At 43.3% G+C, this 23,927-nt stretch overlaps 1 protein-coding gene across 1 annotated transcript in view; it reads right to left on the bottom strand.

The window, feature by feature from the left end:
• The window catches only part of LOC126237268 (solute carrier family 17 member 9), a 102,228-nt gene that overhangs the window by 19,426 nt on the left and 58,875 nt on the right, over positions 1–23,927 (bottom strand). Inside the window, exons 6-7 of the mRNA XM_049947196.1 lie at positions 16,476–16,641; positions 16,148–16,306 (exon numbers count right to left, since the gene is read on the bottom strand). Of these exons, the coding sequence (XP_049803153.1) occupies positions 16,148–16,306; positions 16,476–16,641 (325 nt within the window). The remainder of the gene's footprint in view (positions 1–16,147; positions 16,307–16,475; positions 16,642–23,927) is intronic.

Here is a 23,927-nt window from a genome sequence, read left to right as displayed (position 1 = left end):
CCTGCTACGTAATCTGAAATTCCTAGATCCCATATCGCACACTGAAACTCTTGCCCTCCAGGACCTAGGGCAACATGCACGATGCCACCACAAAAAAATCTCCACCCAGTTCATTTCCCATTCCCACCTTGGACTACCACTATCCACCACATCAACAACAACCTCCAAACCTCCCCCGCATCCCCTCACAGCTGACAAACCCTGGATAACAGATCTACTACATTTACCCCACCTTCAAAAACTACTTCCCACCAACCAAACAGACCCAAAACACAGTTATGAACCTTTTGTCCTAAATCCTTAGCCTCACAAAAATATCACCCCTTTCCAAAGGCCTCACCTTTTGCCCCACTCTCTACGTCAACATTGCAGGACTTGTTAAAGACCTTCTCTCCTTCTACCAGTCTCTACAGTGGAAACGCTTTTTGGTATCAACTTTACCAATCAGACTCAACTAGTGACCAATGTTGAACCCTGCCTGACTCAGTTCACTCTTCCAACCAATCACAATCCACCCCCACTGCCCCCAAATCACCCCATTAACTTTCTAGAATTTAACCTCAGACATTTCGTACCATCATTCCCCAAATTCCTCAACATGCAAATTAACCTTACATCTGCAAAAAGAACTGCAATCCACCACTTAAAAATTGATCCTGACCTTATAATCCTACCTGCTGACAAAGGCTCCACCACTGTTGTTTTTAACCACAAGGATTACCTGGCAGAAGGACTCCGCCAGCTGTCAGATTCATCCACCTACAAACCCTGCCACAGTGACCCTAGTCCAGAAATCCAGCAGTATCTCTGTCTTTCCTCAAATCCTTAGTCCCATTCCAGAATCTCTCCCCAGAGTCAGTCTCTCTCCTGACCCCTACCACTTCCTACACTCCTACCTTCTACATACTTCTTAAAGTCCATAAACCCAACCACCTAGGATGCCCCATTGTGGCTGGTTACTGTGCTCCCACTGAGAGAACCTCTTCTCTCATAGATCAACACTTTCAGCCTGTTACCCACAACCTGACTCTCCACAGTTCCTGTACCTTCACTGCATGGTGCCCTGCTCCTCACTATTGATGCAACCTCCCTTTACACTAACATCCCTAATGCTCATGGTCTTGCTGTTATTGAACACTACCTTTCCGAACACCCGATGGATTCCAAACCTACAACTTTATTCCTAGTTGCCATGACCACCTATATCGTCACCCACAATTACTTCTACTTTGAAGCCATCACCTATGAATAAATCTGAGGTAGGGCTATGGGCATCCCCAAGGCACCATCCCATGCCAACCTACCAAGGGGCATGAAGAGGAATCCTTTCTAACTACCCAGAACCCCAAACCCCTCACCTGGTTCAGATTCACTGATGACATCTTCATGATCTGGATCTAGGGTGAGGGCACTCTATCCACATTCCTCCAGAACCTCAACACCTTCTTCCTCATTTGCTTCACCTGGTCCTCTACAATCCAACAAGTCGCCTTCCTCAATGCTGATCTCCACTTCAAAGATGGCTACATCAGTATCTCCGTCCATATCGAACCAACCAACCACCAGCAATACCTCCAATTCACCAGCTACCACCCATTCCATACCAACAAGTCCCACCCATATAGCCAAGCCAACTGCAGCGATCACATCTATAGTGATGAGCAACCCCTTTCGAAATACATCAAGGGTCTTACTGATGCCTTCACAGACTGTAATTACCCTCCCAACCTTTTACAAAAACAGAAAACAGATCTCCCATGTCCTATCTCTCCAGTCACCCATGACTTCCCAAACACCCTGTGGGCCCCCCACCCCTCCTCCCATCCAGCCACAGAGGAGCATTCCCCCGTGACTCAGTACCATCCAGGACTGGAGCAACTGAATCACATTCTCCGCAAAGCTTTCGACTACCTCTAGTCTTGGCCTGAAATGACAAATGTGCTACGCATTATCCTTCTCACCCGTCCCACAGCAGAATTCCACCACCCACCAAACCTACACAATGTCCTTGTGCACTGGCTGGGCTGCATGTGAAATCAGTCATGTGCTCTACAAGCTAAGCTGCAACCATGTTTCTGCATTCTGTGTGGGCATGACAACCAACAAGCTGACTGCCCACATGAATGGCCACGGACAAACTGTGGCCAAGAAACAACTGGACCACCCTGTTGCTGAACACCCTGCCCAACACAACATTCTTCATTTCAATGACTGCTTCGCAGTCTGTGCCATTTGGATTCTTCCCACCAACACCAGCTTTTCTGGACTGCGCAGATGGGAACTCCCCTTACAATCCCATAACCCTCCTGGTCTCAATGTTTGTTTGTCATTGTCCTTACCCGCCTATTCCCATTCCAGCACTACACTACACTACACTACACTGTTCCACCAACGCACATGCCCACGATTTGTTTCCTTCTCTCCTTTTCTGCTTTCCCCCCCTCCCCGCCCTCAATCTAACTACCTGACTCCATCTAGCCACTCTACCATCTCTCTACCTCCTTCCTGTATGCTCCCACAAGCAGCACTTTGCCGCCCCCCCCCCCCCACCCCTATCTTGCTATCCCTCCATCCCTCCCACTCCCCACCCCAGCCTCCTCCTTACCCCCCACCACCTAGTTGCTTCTCCCATTATGCACTGCTGCTTGTAATCGGGCCCTGGCAGCCGGAGATTATGGTCGTGTGTGTGTGTGTGTGTGTGTGTGTGTGTGCGCGTGCGCTTTGTCCGACAGTTTTTTGTTATGTCTATATGCGACTCAGCATCTCTGCTGTATGGTAAGTAGCAACTATCCTTTCCATATTATTATTATTATTATTATTATTCCATCCTGGATTTTCCATTGTTCTATTATGAAAAGTATAGATTGCTACTCACCATAAAGATGACACACTGAGTTGTAGACAGGCACAATAAACAGACCATTACCCACTAAGCTTTAGGCCAAAACCTTCTTCAAAAAAGAAAGGAAAACACACACACACACACACACACACACACACATACATGCTATTTCTGACCTCTCTAGTCAGACCACAGCTGTTACATTGAACAACAGTAGTAATTTGGAGTGGGACAGGGAAGGAGGGGGATGGCAGAGTACAGGCGGGGGGAGAGAAGAGTGCTGTCTGGCGGAGCGCGTGCAGGGCTAGAAGACATCAGGACAAGGCTGCAAGGAATAGAGTCATGATGTTGTGGGGAGAGGAGGAGGGGGAGGGGGGGTGGAAAAGGAGGGAAGCAGACAGTGAGCACTATGACGATCAAGTGGCATGAACTGGGAGTAGGTTATAGGACAGAGGGGGCAGAAACTGTTGGGTGGAGAGTGTGGGCCAGGAGGGTTGAAGCCATGATAATTTCATGAGGAGAGAATGAGATGTTAAGGTAACTCCCATCAGTGCAGTTCAGAAAAACTGGTGGTGGAAGTGAAGATGCAGATGGCCTGGTTTGTGAAGTAGCCATTAAAATTGAGCATGTTATGTTAACTGCATGTTGTGCCACAGGGTGGTCCACTTTCCTCTTCAACACAGTTTGGTGACTATCAAGCAGCTGTCCACCAGGATGAATGGTCACTGCCAAATGGTGGCCAAGAAGAATGTAGACCACCCACGATGGCCAAGAGAAAAGTGGATCACTCTGTGGCACAACCTGCAGCAGAACAAAACATGCTTGACTTTAATGGCTCCTTCATGACTAGGGCCCTCTGGGTCCTCCCCACAATCATCAGATTTTCTGGACTGTGCAATCCTTATGACACATTCTCCATTCCTGAAATTCTCCTGGTCTCAACCTATAATCTACAGTCCCCACATCCTCCCATCCTCCACCTCCACCCAACAGTTTCCACCTGCCCCCCCCCCCTCCCCCCACCCTTCCCCCCGGTCCTATAACCTCCTCCTAATTCATGTCACCTCACATTCATTGTGCTCTGCCAAAACACACACACACACACACACACACACACACACACACACACACACACCAGTCTTTTACCCTCTCTCTGTTCCCCTCCTTTTCTGCTGCCCATCCCCCTCCCCCCACAGCCTCCCGACACTGTTCTTTGCAACCTCGCCCTGCCACCTTCTGGTTACCGCACACTCTGCCAGACAACATTTCTTTCTCCCCACATCAGTACCTTGTCATCCCTCCCCATTCCCTGCCCCACTCTTGGTTACTACTTTTTGTTCAATGCAACAGTTGCAGTTCAGTTAGGACAGCCAGAAATAACAGTCACGTGTACATGGGGTGTGCTTGCTTGTGTGTTTTCCTTTTTTTCAGAAGTAGGCTTTGGCCTAAAGTTAGTGTGTAACAGTCTTCTCACTGTGCTTGTCTGCATCTCAATGTGTCATCTACATGGCGAGTAGCAATCTATCCTTTTCATCATTGTTTACATTACAAACTGGGCACTCCATTCTCCAAAATAGCACATGTTTGTTTTTACTTCGATGTTTCATACTAACAAAGGATATTGGATTCTAAGAAAAAGAAAGAACACAATATGTCCTATAAAACATAGCTTTGAAAACCTCATAGCATTATCACATGTTGGCTATCTTTTGTTCAGTGGATGGAGTCGAGGTGAGGAGAAGGTTCCTTCAAAGAGTGCAAGGAAAATGTAAGAAACAAGAGCAATACTTTATCTTTCCTCTGAAAGATTTTTTGATACTTTATCTATGTATTCATAGTTCACTTCTTAATCTCATTTTATTTTCCCAGTAGTGTGTTTTTCTGGTATCTGTATCATACACTCATGTGGAGTATCGTCTCAGTTGTGTGACTGGATTCGTGATTTCCTCTCAAAGAGGTCACAGTTTGTAGTGATAGATGGTAAATCATTGAGTAGTATAGAGGTGATATCTGGTGTTCCACAAGGTAGTGTCATAGGCCCTCTGCTGTTCTTGATTTACATAAAAGATCTAGGTGATAATCTGAGCAGCTCTCTTAGATTGTTTGCAGATGATGCTGTAATTTACCATCTAGTAAAATCATCAAACGATCTATTCCAATTACAAAGTGATCTAGAGAGAATTTCTGTATGGTGTGAAAAGTGGCAATTGGCACTAAACAAAGAAAAGTGAGGTCATCCACATGGGTACTAAAAGAAATCTTATAAATTTTGGGTATACGATAAATCACACAAATCTAAGGACTGTTAATTCGACTAAATACCTAGTAATTACAATTGCGAGCAACTTAAGTTGGAAAGACCACGTAGATAATATTGTGGGGAAGGCGAAACAAAGACTGCGCTTTGTTGGCAGAACACTTAGAAGATGCAACAAACCCACTAAAGAGACAGCCTACATTACACTTGTCCATCCTCTGCTGGAATATTGCTGTGCGGTATGGGATCCTTACTAGTTAGGATTGACGGAGGATATCGAAACAGTGCAAAGAAGGGCAGCTCGTTTCATGTTATCGTGCAATAGGGGTGAGAGCGTCACTGATACGATACACGAGTTGGGGTGGAAGTCACAAGGCAGTTTTATTTGCGTTGGGGTCTATTTATGAAATTTCAATCACCAACTTTCTCTTCCAAATGCCAAAATATTTTGTTGACACCCACCTACTTAGGGAGAAATTATCATCATAATAAAATAAGAGAAATCAGAGCTCGAACGGAAAGATTTAGGTGTTCCTTTTTCCCCACGCGCCATTCGAGAGTGGAATGGTAGAGAAGTAGTATGAAAATGGTTTGATGAACCCTCTGCCAGGCACTTAAGTGTGAATTGCAGAGTAACCATGTAGATGTAGATGTTGATGTAGAATGCTGATCATTTCTGCAGAACATACAAATGTACATGTCCTGTGAATATGAATGTCCTGTCTCTAATTGCTCATGCATGCAATTTGATTAATAGTCACTTGTGAGGAACGGTATCAGAAGCCTTCTGGAAATCTAGGAATATGGAATCAATCTGAGATCCCTTGTTGACAGCACTCATTACTTCAAGGGAATAAAGAGCTAGCTGTGTTGCACAAGAACAATATTTTCTGAATCCGTATTGGTTATGTATCAATAAGTCATTTTCTTCAAGGTGATTCATAATGTTCGAGTACAGTATATGCTCCAAAATCCTACTGCAAATTGAGGTCAGTGATATGGGTCTGTAATTCAGTGGGTTACTCCTATTTCCTTTCTTGAATATTGGTGTGACCTGTGCTACTTTCCAGTCTTTAGGAACAGACCTTTCATCAAGTGAGCGATTGTATATCATTGCTAAGAAAGGTGCTATTGTGTCTGCATACTCTGAAAGGAACCTGATTGGTATACCATCAGGACCAGAAGACTTGCCTTTCTTAAGTGATTTGAGTTTTTTCTCAACACCTAAGATATCTACTTTTATGTCACTCATGCTAACAGCTGATCTGGTTTCGAATTCTGGAATTTTCACTTTGTCTTCTTTCGTGAAGGAATTATGGGAAACTGTATTTAGTGACCGCTTTAGTGGCACCATCATCAGTAGCACTTCCATCACTATTGCGCAGTGACAGTATTGACTGTTTTTTGCAACTGGTGTACTTTACATACGACCAGAATCTCTTTGGGTTTTTTACTATATTTTGAGACAATGTTTCATTGTGGAAACTATTAAAAGCATCTCACATTGATGTCTGGACTATATTTTGAGCTTCAGTGAAACTTTTGCATTCTTCTGAATTTCGCATGCTTTTTTCGTTGCTTCTGCAACAGTGTTCTGACGTGTTTTGTGTACCATGGTGACTCAGTCCCGTCTCTTATTAACTTATGCGGTATGAATCTATCTATAGCTGTCAATACTGTATCTTTGAATTTGAGCCGTATCTGGTCCACACTTACATAATTAGCTTGGAAGGAATGGAGACTCTCTCTTAGGAAGGCATCAAGCGAATTTTTATCTGTTGTTTTAAATAGATATATTTGGCATTTATTTATAGTGATTTTGGTTGATATGGTTTTGAGCCTCACTACAGTGACCTTGTGTTCACTAATCCCTGTATCCATCATGACGCGCTCTATTAGATCAGGATTATTTGTGGCTAAGAGGTCAGGTGTGTTTTCACAACCATTTACAATTTGTGTGGGCTCATGAACTAATTGTTAAAAGTAATTCTTAGAGAAAGCACCTCATCCAAATGGCATTACAGGACAGACCTGCATCCTCTTCAGCTCTGGTGCAACAGTGGAACAGTGTAAAACATTGTACACTATCTGGGGTGACAGTCCATCACCATTTATAACAGCAGGGGTTACAGGAGCATCATGGGTTACATGAACATCATCCACTTCCTTGCCTACCTTTGACGAAAGTGCGGAAACATTCTAGATGGCAATGGTGTATGGAATGACAACACTGCGGACCAGAATGGCAAAATATGGTGTTTCTGGACAAATCTGGGTCCTGTCTGTTTGAAAATGATGGCCACATTTTGGTTCACCACAGACAGGGGGAGCAGCATCGCAGTGACTGCATTCACACAAGATATACTGCACCAACTCAAGGCCTTATAGTGTGGGGTGCAACCATAAAACACAGTTGGTGTGTGTCCAGGGTACTGTGACCAGTGTGACCTACCTGAATGACATCCTGTGAGACTTCTTGTGATACTCTCTCTGTACAACATCGCAGATGCCATTTTTCATCAAGACAATGCATGACAACATGTTGCTGCATAAACACATACCATCTTGGTGTCACAGGATGTCAATCTTTTGCCCTGGCCTGCCAGACTGGCAGACTTGTTACCAATCGAAATGGCGTGGGATATGGTGAAACGATGGGTCCCGCACTGTGACGCAATACCTGATGAACTTTGGAATCAAGTTAATGCAACATGGATGGCTGTAGCATAGGATGCCATTCACACCTTATATGTGTCAATGCCATCAAGCCTGGAACAAGTTATCAGGGCCCATGGCAGACCCTGTGCCAACTAGGCAACAGGACACATCTAGTCATTCAAGGTGTTATGTTTTTTTCTGAACATGAGATATACATGAGAGTATATGAGATGTCAGATATCTACAGTGGAACCTCGCATAACGAGCATAATTCATTCCAGAATCTTGCTCGTAGAATGAAACACTCGTTTAATGAAACAATTTATCCCATATAAATTAATGTAAAATATGATAATGCATTCCATGCAGAAAAAGAACCAAAAGTTTTATCTTATTCATTGCATTTATTCAAATAAAATTATGCACACAATATTATGTACTTTATTATTCACAATACATAACTAATTCTTTTTTACTAGGAAACTATCTACAGTCATTTGTTTCCGCCGATGCTTCAACACTTGGCAAAAATGCGACACAGCATTATCGTCAAATAAATTTGTAGCACGTGTAGCCACAGCTTTCTTAAGGTGATGATTTTCAATGTATGATGCAAGCGATTCCCCTGGTTTCAGCCTATCTCTTATTGCACCAGAAGATTGTTGCTTTGCTGTTACTGCCTCCTCTTCTGCTCTGAAGAACTCCTCTCCACAACTTCCTGGTGTGAAACACACTTCAACTCCATAAGCTCTTCGGTGGTCATTTTTTGGAACTGACTCAAATGCCTCAGAGTCACATTAGACAATGCACTCCGGCCAAAATTTCTTCCAAGCAAAAGTGAGATTTCTCTTGGTAACCCCTTCCTACACCTTGTTGATCATACTGACACTGGCAACATTCTTGAAGTGATATTTCCAAGACTCTCTAAGAATGAGACTGGTAGCTTCAGCCAACTGAAAGCAATACTCAAAGAGTGCTTTAATATATAGCTTCTTAAAGTTAGAAATAATCTGCTGGTCCATATGCTGGAGTAACAGAGTGGTTGGTTTTGGGAGGCCAAAATTGGATCTTGAGGAACTGAAAGTCTTCAAGAAGGTGGTCTTGTAGGCCCAGAGAATGGGCAGGAGCACTGACCATAACAAGCTAGACAAGGAGTGGTAAATTCACCTCAAGCAAATATTTTTTTCATTGAAGGACCAAACACTTCATTGTTCCAATTACAAAAAAGATCAAGTGGCACCCAAGCCTTTTTGTTGAACTGCTACATCACATTTAACCTGTGCTTTTGGAATTTACACACCTTGAAGCCTCATGGAGTTTCTGAATGGTAAATAAGCAGTGGTTTAATTTTCAAATCACCACTTGCATTGGCACAGAAAATCAGTGTGAGATGATCTTTCATTGGTTTGTGACTGGGCAAAACATTTTCTTTTGCTGTTATAAAGGTTTTCTTTGGCGTCTTTTTCTGTAATAGACCCATCTAGTTACAATTAAAAACCTGTTGTGGCAGATAGCTCTCAGAATCTATGAGCATCTGGAAGTTGCTGATGAAGTTCTCTGCTACCTTTGTGTCAGAGCTGGCTGCTTTGTTGTGCCTCACAATGCTGTGGTCACCGGTTCTTCTCTTAAACTTCTCAAACCATCCATGGCTTCTCTTAAAAACTTCTTCAGCCACTGACGGTCCTGGGGTCTTCTTAACGAGGTTGGCGAAAATCATTCTTGCCTTCTCACAAACAATGTTCTCTTTAATAGTACTGCCTTGCAATTGCTTTTCATTTATCTGTATAAGGAGCAACCTTTCAACATTGTCCAGAATATGAAATTGTTGTATAGATACTCTTGTCATTTCCGGTGAAGTATCTATCTCCTTAACATTGTCCTTGTTCTTGAGGATAGTGCAAATAGTTGATGCAGACTGATTGTATGTGTGTACTAATTTCATATTTTTTATGATTTTCTGTTTTATTTCTAAGATGATTTTCTTTTTGCAGCTTTATCTTTGGGGACATTTCTATGAAGGTTATTACAATTTGTGCACAAATGTCTCATATGACAAGAGCTGTTTGGCTTTATTCAGTGTGCTTAATCAGCATGTGATGTAACAAGTAGGTACCCTTATCATGCAATATTTTGGTCACAGTTGTTACTTTGTTACATTCGAAATATTTTGTAAACACTAATGCAATTTTTAGGTCCCTTACACCTTCTGAAGATGACAATTTTAAAATTGTCAAAACCTAGGTCAAGTGTTCCAACAAATTTTTTATTTACATCTCTTATAACTAGAAAGAGAAGGAATGACAGTGAAAAGATGACAACCCAGAGAGTAATCACACTAAACACATGGCTAGAATAGGTCTGAGAACTTGAAGGCTCAAGTATGCAAATGTCCTTATATAAAGATACAGTTCCTGGCAGGTGCCGCTAGTGTCATGCAGTACATCCACATCAGACCAGGTGACTGCTGCTGGCAAGCAGGCTGCCCTCGGCAACCACATTGGTTGTTGCATGGTGCATCATTCAATTGCTGCTGTGCACTATGCTTGCTGTAGTGGCCCAACTTATGTGCACAATAGGACAGTAACCAGTGAGTTAGTACACTCCTCCTACACTATGGGGGGAGGGCCAGACTTCACCGCCTGCCACGCTGTGACTGCTGAGACATCCATAGTGTCTGTGGTAGCATCCATAGTGGCAGCCAAAGGTATGAAGAGATACCAATCCACTGGAATTGGTGCATACAGACAAAAGCGATTGGGACAAGGGCACCCCAGCCATCCTGGGCACCCAGCAGACTGAAGAAGCAAGGGAAGGGAGGCTATATCCACATCAGAGTCCACAACAAAGGGCGCCAGCTTGGGGTGCAACTACGGTGAAGAGACGTGCTGGAGATGGCGACCCAGCTGCAATCACTGCTGCCAGCTGTGCAGGCTCAGTGCAGATGGAGGGACTTGCTCTGGCTGCAGGAAGCAGTGGTGGCGAACAGAAAACTGGCTATGGAGGATGAATGATGGCACCAGACAAATTATCGGTGTTGGGTCCCTAGCCAGAGGAGGAGGCCCAGTGCCCATCCTGGGATGCAACTGATCCCGGTGGTGGGCTACAAGTCGATCATCAGTGTGAACCAGCCATGCCAGCTGTAGATAACAGCTGGAATCCTGTGAGAGGCACCATCCATAACCACTGGCCCAGACAGATGTGCGGGGCATGATGTTTGACGAAATTAGTGCTGCTGGGGGACATCCACTCAGCAACAAGCAGTTGACCATTGTTCATGGTTGAAAGGCATGCAGGAGCTCAGTAGGCCTCTTGTCATTCTTTACAAGCTTAAAAAATATGTAAGAGCCTCTTCAGTGGGAAAATCTGCCATGTATTTGCACATCTGTTTCTAAAATGTTCCAGCAAGGTATTATGCCTTTCCATTCAATTGTGGAGGGAAAGGTGGCATCTTGCGTGGCAAATGATATTGTGAGTACAAAAATCCATGGAACAATGAGCCATGAATTGAGGATCGTTATCTGAAACTTAGGAGAATATCTTCGACTGGGCCTTAACATCACATCTGCCTTTGCAGACGGGCAATGAACAACATAGGAAAAATGAGAAAAAGCTTGAGTTGCCAATAACCAGAAAGTGTCTGAAAAAGGACTAGCAAAATCAATGTGGACTCTTTCCCAAAGGTGTGCAGGAGCCAGTCACAGGGAAATAGCAGTGTGTTGTGCAATCTGCTGACAAAAACACTTGCAGCAGGCCATGACAAAGTGTTCCACTTTGCAATCGATGCCCAGCCAAATCATGTGGCAGCGTGCGAACAGTTCTGTGTGACAGCTCTTGCAGTGACCCCAATGTAATAAATGGGGGACCTCTTTCAGCAGAGCTGCTGGAATCATGACGCAGACCATAAATTCATCAGTCAACAAGAGAAGATCATCATCCGAGAGGGAGTGATATTGGTGCAACACCCAATAATTCTGAAGTGGGTTGATGCCTGGCCTGTTGGACAGTTGGGCCATCACTTTTGTACAGTGCACGTGACATGCTGGAGCACCAGATCCACTGTCACAGTAGAGGCAATATGGGAACTGGTGATCGGGAAACAATCCACCATGGACCTTGTCTCTGCATCTAGTTGAAATCAAAACAGCACCTCATATTTGAATGACGGCTCAGGTCCCATGGGGAACCGTGTCAGAGCGTCTGTTTTTGCATATTGTGATGTGGGATGAAAATGAATCTCGTAACTGAACCAGGGCAAGAACGAGAGCCCAACACTGAAGACAATGGGCGGCTTTGTCTGGTAAGGATGCCAACAGGCTAAAAGGGGAAACCAAGGGCTGATGGTTGATAATGAAATGAAATTGTGCACCACACAAGAAAGCATGAATTATTTTTACAGCACATATTGTAGCAAGGACTTCATTTTCCACCTGAGAACAATGTTGTTGAGCCAAGCTGAGTGTTTTCAATGCAAAGGCAACAGGCTGTTTGGAGCCATTGGAATGGCAATGCGCCAGGACCACCCCCACCTCATACTCAGAAGCGTCCATGGCCAGGACCAGATAACTGCCAGATTTAAAAGTTGTGAAATATGACACAGAGTGAAGAATATCTCTGAGCTGCATATAAGTATGCCTACAGGCTGGATATGAAATGAAAGGAATATTTTTCTGAATCAGTAGATACCAGGGGTGGTAAGAGAGTACCTGCTCTGGAAACGAACTTGTGGTAATATACCACTTTACTGAGGAATGTTTGAAGTTCTCATAGATTACACGTACAGGGCAAAGCCATAATGGTGGCGGCGTACTGTTCCACGGGCTGCATGCCCCGCTGTGAAATTTCATGACCCAAATAAACAATGAAAGGCTGGAAAAACTGAGGCTTGGTGAGGATATATTTGAGGTTACTGCCTGCAGAACATTAAGCAAAGAATGAAGGTTATGTATGTGATCCTCCACGGTAGTACCTGTCATGACAATATCATCAAGATAGTTAATGCAGAGGGAACAAATATCATGATCTGCTCTAGAAAATGTTGAAAGATGGAAACATTAGCCACCAAAACTGATAGAGACGAAAGGTTTGTTGACCCAAACAACTTTTTTCATGCCTCATCCAACGGAAACTGTAGGTAGGCTTTGTCCAAGTCTATTTTTGAAAAGAAATGATCCCCAGCCAACTTGAGCAAATCCATGGAGTGAGGTAGGGGGTAAGTGTGTATGGTTGCCTACGTGACTGAAGTGACCGTAGAGTTGCCACGAGCTGAAGCCAACCAGACAGTTTCTTTACGATCATTAAGGGCATAACCCATTCACTTGGGAAATTGATCAAATCTCTCCCAATGATGTTAAGTGCTTCCTCTCTGCCTCAGCCTGGTCTTGAAAGTAACTGACACTGGCCACACCCAAAAACATGAGGGCAGGCAGAGGGTTTGACAGTATAGCATACATCTGGGAGTTAGTGTGACATGGTGGCTCCTGTGTTGACCTGTATGCACAGTTGTTGGTTCATCACAACGCACTTCAATGAAAATTTTAAAGAAAGGAAGGAGGATTGGGTTTAACATCCCATCAGCAAATAAAAAGTTTGTTCTGGCCTTTAGACAATGGTGAACTATGGTGGAATGGCATGAATATCCACATCCACTGATTTCTGCAAGGACTCCTGAGAGATTAAAGAGTGACATACTGCTGTTATGTCACCATTCTTCTTACATTTGTGACAAGTGACCCATTGCATGGGGCAGGCTGCCCACTCATGCTCTGCAAAACAATAGGAATATAAAGGAAAATGTGTCCACTGTTCCTGCTGCCGATGAGGTGTTTGCCTGCAGTGGCCTGGCGAGCATGTTTGTACCATGCCTGCCTACTCCTCCTCTTGCATGCTAGGCTCCATGTGCCGGGAATGTATGCTGTCAGCAATGGCGACATCACTCCAGGCCTCTAACTGGTAGCCCACAGTGTGGGAAACCTTGAACGACTGTGCAATATTCAAAACATCATCCAATGTAGAATTCTCAAACTTAGGGGCATGTTGACATACTTCCCTATCAGGTGCCGAATGAGTGATTCCCTCTGGCACTATAGTGTCTGCACATCACAGTTGAGACTTACCTATGACAAAACAACATTTACAACTGAGGCCATGGAGCTCTGTCAACCAAACTCAATACAATTGCTTTGGCTGATTGGGACATTGGTAGAATTCAACATGTGCAGCAACAACATACATATGCTTTTGTGAGGAGAGGACCGCAAATGACACATATTGTCAAAGGAAAGCAATGCTGATTCCTGCAGAGGAGCTACCTGGCACAGGTATACAAAGGGGTATCCAGGATACAAAAAAATGCCTTATAGACCTACTTGTTGACCATTTGTCACGCTACAAAATATTGGCGAAGCTGCTTCTCATAAGCATTCCAGTCTTCCATGGATTGATCAGAGCTGGGAACAGCAGCATGTGAGCAACCACCAGCAGCAGATTCTGATTCAACATAGCTAACAACTGTTCCAACACAGCTACCATACACTGCTATTGTTGGGTGACAGAATGGAGTAGAGCCTCTATAGCAGAGCTGAAAGGCAATAAATCTTCAGAATCCACAACACATGAAAATCCTACCCTTGGTCGTCACTATTTGTGTTCCAACTAGGAACACAAGGAAACACACAGTCTTGAATAACTACGTTTTACTGGGTCATGGAGCGACAAAGAGAAAATGAGTACACAGAGGGTAATAACATGACTGGAATACATTTGACAACTGAGAGCTCGGAGGCTCAAATATGCACACATAATGATACAATTCTCAGCAAGTGTTGCTGGCATCCCACTGTGCACACACATTGGACCAGCTGACTGTTGTCAGTGATCAGATCGCTCATCGTGGCCACCTCAGTTGTTGTGAGGTGTAGTGCCCCAACTTATGCCCACGGCACTTGTGGTAACCAGTGGGTTACTACAGAAAATGGTTGGATAACTTTTTAAACCTTATCAAATTTACTGTCATACAGTTGCTGAAGTTACAGCCATGCTTAAGATTTAAGTTTTAAATTAATTGAGGATTATGAAATGTCACACTGATATGGCTGTAAACTGGTAATATAAGAAAGCTAAATCTGAATATGCCAGAACACAAATATTGTTTTAACAAATACAGTCATCACATGCCTCTACATGACTGAAACATACTTTATAAAGTTTATTATGCACTACACTGTTCATGCTGTAATTATCTTTATAGACTCATCATCACATTTATACTGAGCCAATTGCTTGTGTTTGTTCCATTTACTTCTAGCATATTTACTGTCTTCATATGTATCATTATTGTGCCTTAGCTTGTTACGATATACAGAAAAATGCTTTTACTTAGGGTTTCTCATATAACGGCCATTGTTATTTTGCGATGTCTAGGTTGTCTGTACCACCACTGTAGCATGATTCTGGCTTCGAGACATGTACAATTATACTGCTGAAAGATGACATTGTGTCAGGGAAGACACAAAGCATGAAGGGATGCAGGTGGTCCACAGCTATCATAGAGTTTCCAATTACTACCACAGGTCCCACACATGTGCAGGAGAATGTCTCCCATAGCGTAATACTGCTCCCACCAGCTTGTGACCATGGCATGCTGCACATTCCGAGCTGCTGTTCACCTTGATGACGGCATTTGTGGAGATGACCATTGATCAGGTCTAACAAGAAACTGATTCATCAGAAGAGTCAACACGTTTCCAATGATCCATGTTTGAATCCTGATGGTCCCATGTCCACTGTGATTGTAACTGATGATCTCGTTTGGCTAACATGTAGACACAATGGGGTGGTCTGCTGTGGACCTCCACGTTCAACAATGCACGATGAATGGTGTGGTCCGAAACACTTCTGGGTGTCCCAGCATTGTGCTCTTTTGGCAGAGATACCACAGATCACCACCTGCCCTACTTTAAAGAGCAGACAAGCCTTCAAACCCTGCTTCCTGTGAAGAGTCCTGAATGTCTGACCATTTAGCACCTAGTGGTAGTTTCACTGCCCTTCTACCTCTTTCTATAGATGCTCATGACAGTAGCATGTGAACATTTGACCAGCTTCACTGTTTCTGAAATAATAATTCACAAGTTCTGTGTAATAATAATCTGCCCTTTGTAAAAGTCACTTATCTCAGTGGATTTCTCCAATTGCAGTCCATATATTCGCTAGGGTGAGCCCCCATTTGTTTCTGATCCACTAACATAGTTCCCTCACAACGTCACCTGCACCCAACACCACCATGTGACATCCAACATTACAGTGAGCAGTGGTCATAATATTTTGGCTGTTCAGCGCATTTATCTCAAAAATTAAAACTGAATTCAGTATATGTCACCAGAAGAATTCCTTACCTGGTATAGCTCCAACAGTGTTCATCAATCCAAAAACACTACCAGAATGTTTTGGAGCAAGATCTTGAGGATTTACCAGTATCGCATTGTTGTGGAAACCAGTTGAACCTATTGCAAGAGACACCCAAACAAGTGCCCATTTGTAATTTCCTGCTAGAGCTGCATTTGGGAACAAATGAACAAAATTAAGAATTAAGCTCTGACATTCTGAAAGGTTGTCTTATACTTCATGCAGAAAACAGATTGATATATTTATTAAGAGCAAAATAAATTATTATACTATAAATAAATTCAGAAATTTTTCTTTGTGTACTACATGAAGTCTTACGTATTAGCACCAATCCAATGGCTTGCAAACCCAAGCAAAATACTTCAGTAATTTTTCTTGTAGCTGTAATACCATAGCCATTGCTTATAAGTTTCTCAGACATCCAGCTACCAAAAAATGTACAAGGTATACAGAACAGCCATGGTACCATATTTACAATCCAGCCCTGTAAGAGAGTATCATATGTACAAACATTCATAAATTCCGTTGGTGAATTTTTGTTGCAGGTTCAAATTTTGCATGCATGTTAATGCAGAGTTGTTGATGTAAATATTGTATACATAATATCACATATGTAATACTTCTCAACATTCAGGATATTTCAGAAGGTGATGGAAGAAGAATTGCCAACAAAACAAAACAAGTAACGGTCTGTCATTTACTATCATCTACAGCAGTGCTTCCCAACCTTTTCAGCTGGTGGACCCCTTCTTCAGTCGAAAATCCATGTCGGTCCCCTAGTCTGTTCCCAATGGCCCCCCATCCCCCACCCCCCGAAGTATCAATAGTTTTTGGTTTAGAGATGAATGAAAACAACTTGGTCAATCGACTTATGAAATAGGTAGTGCACTGGCAAAGCAAGTTTAACATTTAATGATGCCTGGGGCCGCATATGTGCCAGCGAGTGCTGTGATTGGTCGACAAAGCTCGCTCCGCGCATGCGTAAAAAGTTTCAGCACATCTGCCGCCGTGATCCGGCGTACAAACGACCCCCGTACTGTTGTGAAACAGTCGATCAGAGAAGCCGCATTCTCCGGCACTGAACTGTGTATGCGTTCTCACTTAGGAACCACAAAGGCTGCTCGGGAATACGACCTGAAGTAAAAGTACACATTTTTTTCACACACAAAAAAAATGATGAATTTGATTTTCACATTTTTATTCAATAATTTTACTCATGATTTTACACTATTTCATGAAGGGTGGCCACGGACCCCTTAGAAAGAGCTGGCGGACCCCTAAGGGGTCTGCGGACCACACGTTGGGAAGCCCTGATCTACAGTGTTCCCATTCCTAGCAGTTTCAATAACTGGATCATAGAAATAATTGAGAATAAAAAAAGGTATCTATGAAATGTGGCCATTAAATAATGATACTAACTTTTATCCCCTTTGACATACTCCTATCTATACACTGCTGCATATGAGTCTTCCACTGTTCAAACCAATGCTGTAGGTCTTCCATTTTAGTCCTCTTCAACAAATCTGCTGTTTTTACTTTTACCTCTTCAACAAACTCAAAATGTGTTCCCTTTAGTGCACTTATCATTTTTTGGAACAGATAAAAGTCACAGGGAGACAGATATGGTTAATACAGAGGATGTTCAAGCACAAGAATAAATATACTTGGCCACTAAAACTGTTTCACAGACAAGGCACTGTGAGCTGGCACATTGTCCTGCTGAAGAATCCATGCATCATTCTTCCACAGATCCATTCTTTTCTTCTTTACTCTTTAGCTCCATCATGACTAGGACTTCTCTGTAGTATTTCTGATTAATAGTTTGACCATCAACAATGCATTCAGTCATTATGGAAAACACTATCCTAGCTTTACAAACTATTAGGTCCTTCTGCATGGAGGAAAGAGGGATGGCCTGAAGAAGGTTGGGAAAAAGGGTAACACACACACACACACACACACACACACACACACACACACACAGTATTGATTATTCCAGCACATTCACTGATAAATTCTATGACATCAAGCATCAAGGGTAGGGCAACATCTGAATCTACACATGTTACTTATCAACTGATCTGTCCACAGCATGTCTCTTTTTATAAAAGAATGGTCACCACTGAACTGGTTGAGTGCATGAAATGGTGCAGTAGTAGTCTCCACTTTGAGGGCATCCATTACTAGTTGCAGAGCATGCTCTGCAGCAGCAGTTTTCAACTTATGGTTACCAACCTCTGGAGGCCATTTTCACTTCTTGGGGGGGGGGGGGGGGGGGGGGGGGGGGGGGGGGGGGGGGGAAGGTAGATGGAAAAAAGCGTCAGGGCATGGTGATGGTGGAGGTGGTGGCAGGGGGGGGGGTAGTAACAAAATAGGCAACAGATGGGTAAGTGGTACTGGCTGGGCACACATGGGAGGCAGGGGGGGAGGTGAGCATGAACATTTAGTGTTTCCTTTGACAAATATTCTTTTAGTTACTAACATACGCAGATTCATGTGCATTTAATTTCGTAAGGATTGGTGTGATAACAATTAACAGTTGACTCAAATATCATTGATTAAAATGATGTTTTGATTAACAGTCAGTTTCAAACTGAGACCAGAGCAACTTAAAAAAAGAAAAATGTAAAAAACCTTTTTACATACAATTTTGCAAGAATTAATACTTTAACTTCCATAAGTTGCTGTAGTGGCAGTAAGTGTTCTGACTTGGTGTCAGTATGTGTAAATGAAGTGAATGAGCTCAGACACAGGTGAAACTCCATCAAGGGAATTCTCCAAGCTTGTGGACCAGTGAAGTGCCAGTACTTAAACTGCTGAAGCTATGTGTATGCTGTGCCTATATTCAGTGGAGCAGCAGATGAGAAAAAGAAGAGCCACCTATATTTGAGTTACTGTTTGAAATATGGATTCATCCCTTACCTACATCTGAGCAATTACTATTGTGCCTCATTTGTGAAAATACATTTTCAAACAAAGCTATTTAGCTTTCCAGATTAAGATATCTTGGAAAATTGCATTCTGGTGAAATGAGTAAACCACTTTCATTTATCCAAACTTTAAAACCAAAGTATGAAAATCCAGTACTGTATACAAGTTACTAAGAAAACTTACTCTCAGTGCAGGTAAATATCTGCCTCCATATTTCCTATATAGCTTGTATATTAACGGTAAAATATGGTATATCATATTTCCCAAAGCTAAACAAAGTGTTTATGAAATGCTGGCACTTGATGCTGGAATTATTCCTTTGATTCATGACACATTTTCAAGAACAGACATAATGACTTTTGATGTGGAAGAAACATTGTATTGAAGAATATAGAACTTTCAAGGCAAACGAGAATCAACTGGAATACACAATCATGCACTGACATTTGTTTCATCAACTGCAAAAATTGTTTGTTTCCCATTTACATGAAAGGCTGTCCCATATATGAGAAAGTGGAGATTATTTTCAAAAGAAAAAAATATTCCCTTAACTTAGCCAACGTATTTGCATGGCTGTCTGATACCACAGTTTCATAGCCCACTTAAAATCCACATTATCTGGGTTATAAGATCAATAATCAATACCAACAAACGAAAATGTTACAGTAGAAATGCATGGCCAGCTGATCACTTACTAAATGTAAAATGTTTATCCTACTTGCTTCACTAGCAGCTAAATGGAGGGTAAGTGTCCACTGGTATTCAGTGTTCCTTTCTTCCTTGTCAAAATACAATCTATGCTCCATTAAAATGGGTTATACAGAAATACATATCCCACAGGCATGATAAATGGTTGCGTCCTTCCATCCATTACAGATAATCATATATGAAGGGATGATGTCCTATAGGAGATAGATGGACTTCATTCTGTTTCTTGAGTGACAGGAGGAATCACTGTTTTTATTGTCCACAGCTTGGCACCTCTCACCTACAACCACTCTTTCTTCCACCTCCCACTGGCACATGATCCTGTGGCTGAACAAGAAGATAGTATCCTTAAAGGAAATGGCACATTTTTCAAGTCTGTCACTCCTGGTCGCTTTTCCCCGTATTGCCACATGGCTACATTCACTGCAGAAAATATCTTCCAGTCCCAGTTATTACAGCAGGAGAGTTATATTCTGTATATTTTGGACAATTTTCTCAGCTGAATGCGTTTGAACTGAAAAGTGCTTGGGGAACTGGAACTGATGAGGAACTTCTTCCCTCTATCTGCTTCAGTGCCTTCAGGATTGCATACAACTCAGTGCTGAGCACTGTGAACATATCTGGTTCATAGAGACTGAAGGCACTATCAGGAAAAATTCACTGAGCAGCCAAGTGAATTACACTGTTTTGCATCATATGTATATGCATATTAAAACTGCACTGTTCACCTAAAAAAACCCTACAGCAAAGATTTAAAAATTACATTAGGTTTACATTATTTTCCAGAACACATCAAGTTTAAATAATTCTGTGTTCTTTAATAAGCTGTGGCAGTGTAACATCTCTTACTGGAGAAAAGGAGGACTGCTGCCCTTGAGGCAGATAGAGTTAGTATGCTCTGTACACTCATAACAATTATGTGAGTTATGTATATTCTGCTTACCAATAAATAGTGTGGAAATCATCCCTCTCAATTGTGTCTCTATTCTGCTATCACACTGCTGGTACCCCATTTCATGCAGCGGTGACTCCAAATTTCCGCATCACACTGCCATGTTGCTGTTAGGTCGAAAATCTGCCACAGTGGTTACGTGATCAATAATGCTGCCATTAGAAATGGTACGACCTTACTGTTTATTCGACAATGTCAACAACATCTCTTAACAAGTGTTCGTGAATTCCATGAACAACCTGCGAGCAAAATTGCTAAATATCTGTCAAGGTTTCGATGATACTGCAATGCTGAACAACATAGCGACAGTGCCTTCATTGTCCGCCACATCTTTGGACCAATCTCGCAGCCCCAGCGAGGCCAAGCAGAGAACTGTGCCACAATGAGTACTGAATTTACCTAGTGACTTCATGATAAACATTCCAGATTTAACATTGAGTGAATCTATTCCTGGTGTTCAGACAAAAGTGCAGCACATAATCACAAGAAACAATGGCTGCTGGCTTCTCTAACAAAGATTAACTTAAGTGCCTTCGACTTTTGCACAGGACAAAACATTGCGTGTTCCAGTGCTAGTGATTATGAGCATTATGACACCTGCATTAACAACCTGAAACATACGGATGCTTCCCACGGTGCTGTTAAGGTTCAGCAACAATGCACCGAGCCATACCAGCCTGTCGTTCTGCTTCCTCATTCGTCTGCCAACGGACCATGGAATCAGGGTTTACATCACCTTTCAGTACCTGTACATTCCGATTTTCCAAATCTTGCAGCACCACAACTGACTTGCTGCTGGTCCAGCACCGTGCTTTGCATTTGCATCACCCACAACCAGCACGAAAGCCAACTGCGGACTTCAAGAACATGTTTTTCATGATTTCGCCTTGGCGAGGTCAGATGGTGCTGCCTCCCAGTTCAAATGACATCACACTCACAGTAACTGCATCACAAATGGCTGCATGACCATACAACCTCCACGAGACATGGACTGTGCTGCTGGACAATAAATGGAACATGCCTTCCTTCTTCATGGTGCCAGGACCTCATGTCCATTCTCACATACATTTTCTGCCATTTCAGACACCTGACATCTGGAAAGTCATACCTACTGCACCAGGCCCAGAAGTTTACTCACATGCACTGCCCTTCTTTGAACAGCCACCAGAGTTCTACGCACATCATCATGTGAAGCTGACACTACATGCACTGTCACATGACTCATGTCATTATGCACCTCTCTATGCCGAGTCACATTACCTGCCCATCTCGTTTGCACTAATGCTCCGGCGCCTCCCATGTCCCCCCCCCCCCCCCCCCCCCCAACTGTGCCACACCCACATTGCAATGCTGCCTTACAATCAAACCACTGACGGACATCATACCCTCAATCACTGTCCAAAAATACCATTGTTCTGTGTGGATTCTCCCAAGATGTAGTCTGCCCTCAATGAATGTTTGATCTCAGGCAGTGGCATCACTGGGGTCGGTGAGAAGTTCACTGCTCTTCTTAATCACCTCAGAGACAGTGCAGGTCTTATTAGCAAAACTGACGAGATATTACTGCTACAACATGCATAACAGAACAGCAGCTATATCTCATCATCAACGAGACTACTTTGGGCAACAGCATGCCGTCTTCTCTCTGGCACCACCTGCGAGTTCTAATTGACCCAATGCTCCTGCCTGATCATGTGCTATGTTCACTTTGGCTCCACAAACTGCCAGAGAACATCCAGACAATGATGCTAGCACTTGAGGAGGAACCATGGGAGTTCAAACTTCAACTCGCTGACAGAATATAGGCATTATCATAACACTGCATTCTAATCAACAATCGACAGCACTGTGTTTGGTCAATGCCCATTACACCTGCACCAAAGCTGATTTCGTGTGATCCTGGCTGAGCTGCTCCAATATTCCGTGCAGCCACGGACTGCACAATGATGACCAGTCCAACCCAAACTGGGATGTGCCCCCCACCTCTCCCACCCTGAGCACCTTTCACAGCTCTGCGGTGGACAACAGTTGCCTAACACTACAGCCGAATTTGTCGTGCCCTCCCTCCTCTCTACTCCCCCCCCCCCCCCAACTGGCCACTGTCCTGGCTCTGTGTAAATAAAAAGCCACACCAGCCAAGTGCATTATCTGCTTCCACACTCAACACACAACAATGCTACTGCTGGTTTCACATGAGATTTGGGCAGGATGCCCAGTGCTGCAGACAACACTGTGCTAACCCAAACTGAAACAGCGACCTGGTGCAGGCACACTACGCCACTCTTCATTAACAAGATGCCTCTGCACACCACAACAAAACAGCACTGATGCAGTGTTTCAGTGGGCAGACGGTTCTCAACTATTCATCAATGACAGGCACCTGAACACATATTTCCTCATTGATCCATGGCCGATGTGAGCACTCTACCGCTCCACTGTTGCCATCACTGCTGCAACTGTGCACGGCCAATGATACTGTAATTGCTGGAACTGCATACATCTCGCTCTCACACTCAACCTCGGCAAATAAATGCAAATACCTAGACAATCCTAAAGGCAGAGGCAATTGAACCAGTACTGCGAGCTGATTTCTTCCAGTATTATCAATTACAGCCAGATTAAATTACACTCTCCTGTTATGAGGGGATGGCCAGAAGCTGGTCCGTGGTGTGGTCAGCGAAACACTACCTACCAATACTGTTAACGCCCTTGGTCACACTGCCACTGCTCAACGCACCATTCGACCTAAAGCTACAAAGCAAAACACTTTTCAACCAGCTACACTTAAAAAGAGCTGAGTACTCATCATTACATCTGACAACAAGGTCATGTATCTCAACAACAAACAACTACAGAGACAAATCATGGACACCACCACATCACTACATGCAGCTCAACAGCACCTCGACGACCTGCATCATCTCGACAATGAACACTACCATGGTGCTGCTACTACAGACACTTCTCAAGTTAGTGAAGCGTCGCAACCTCCACTTGAGTGTGCTCCTGAGACAATGCCATGTGGCATTAACAGCAGTGATGAATCAAGTCATGCCTCACATTCTGGATTTGCTCCATGCTCTTCCCCATTAGACCACATATAATCTATGCCATGCATGAAGGTATAGATCACTGCATTACAACCACACTAGGTCCTCCTGTCTGTTGCTGCCCCCACA

The sequence above is a fragment of the Schistocerca nitens genome, chromosome 2 (assembly GCF_023898315.1).
Source record: "Schistocerca nitens isolate TAMUIC-IGC-003100 chromosome 2, iqSchNite1.1, whole genome shotgun sequence".
Classification (NCBI taxonomy): Eukaryota; Metazoa; Arthropoda; class Insecta; order Orthoptera; family Acrididae; genus Schistocerca; species Schistocerca nitens.
The sequence above is the reverse complement of the archived record's forward strand: the minus strand, read 5'-3'. Positions and strand labels throughout refer to the sequence as shown.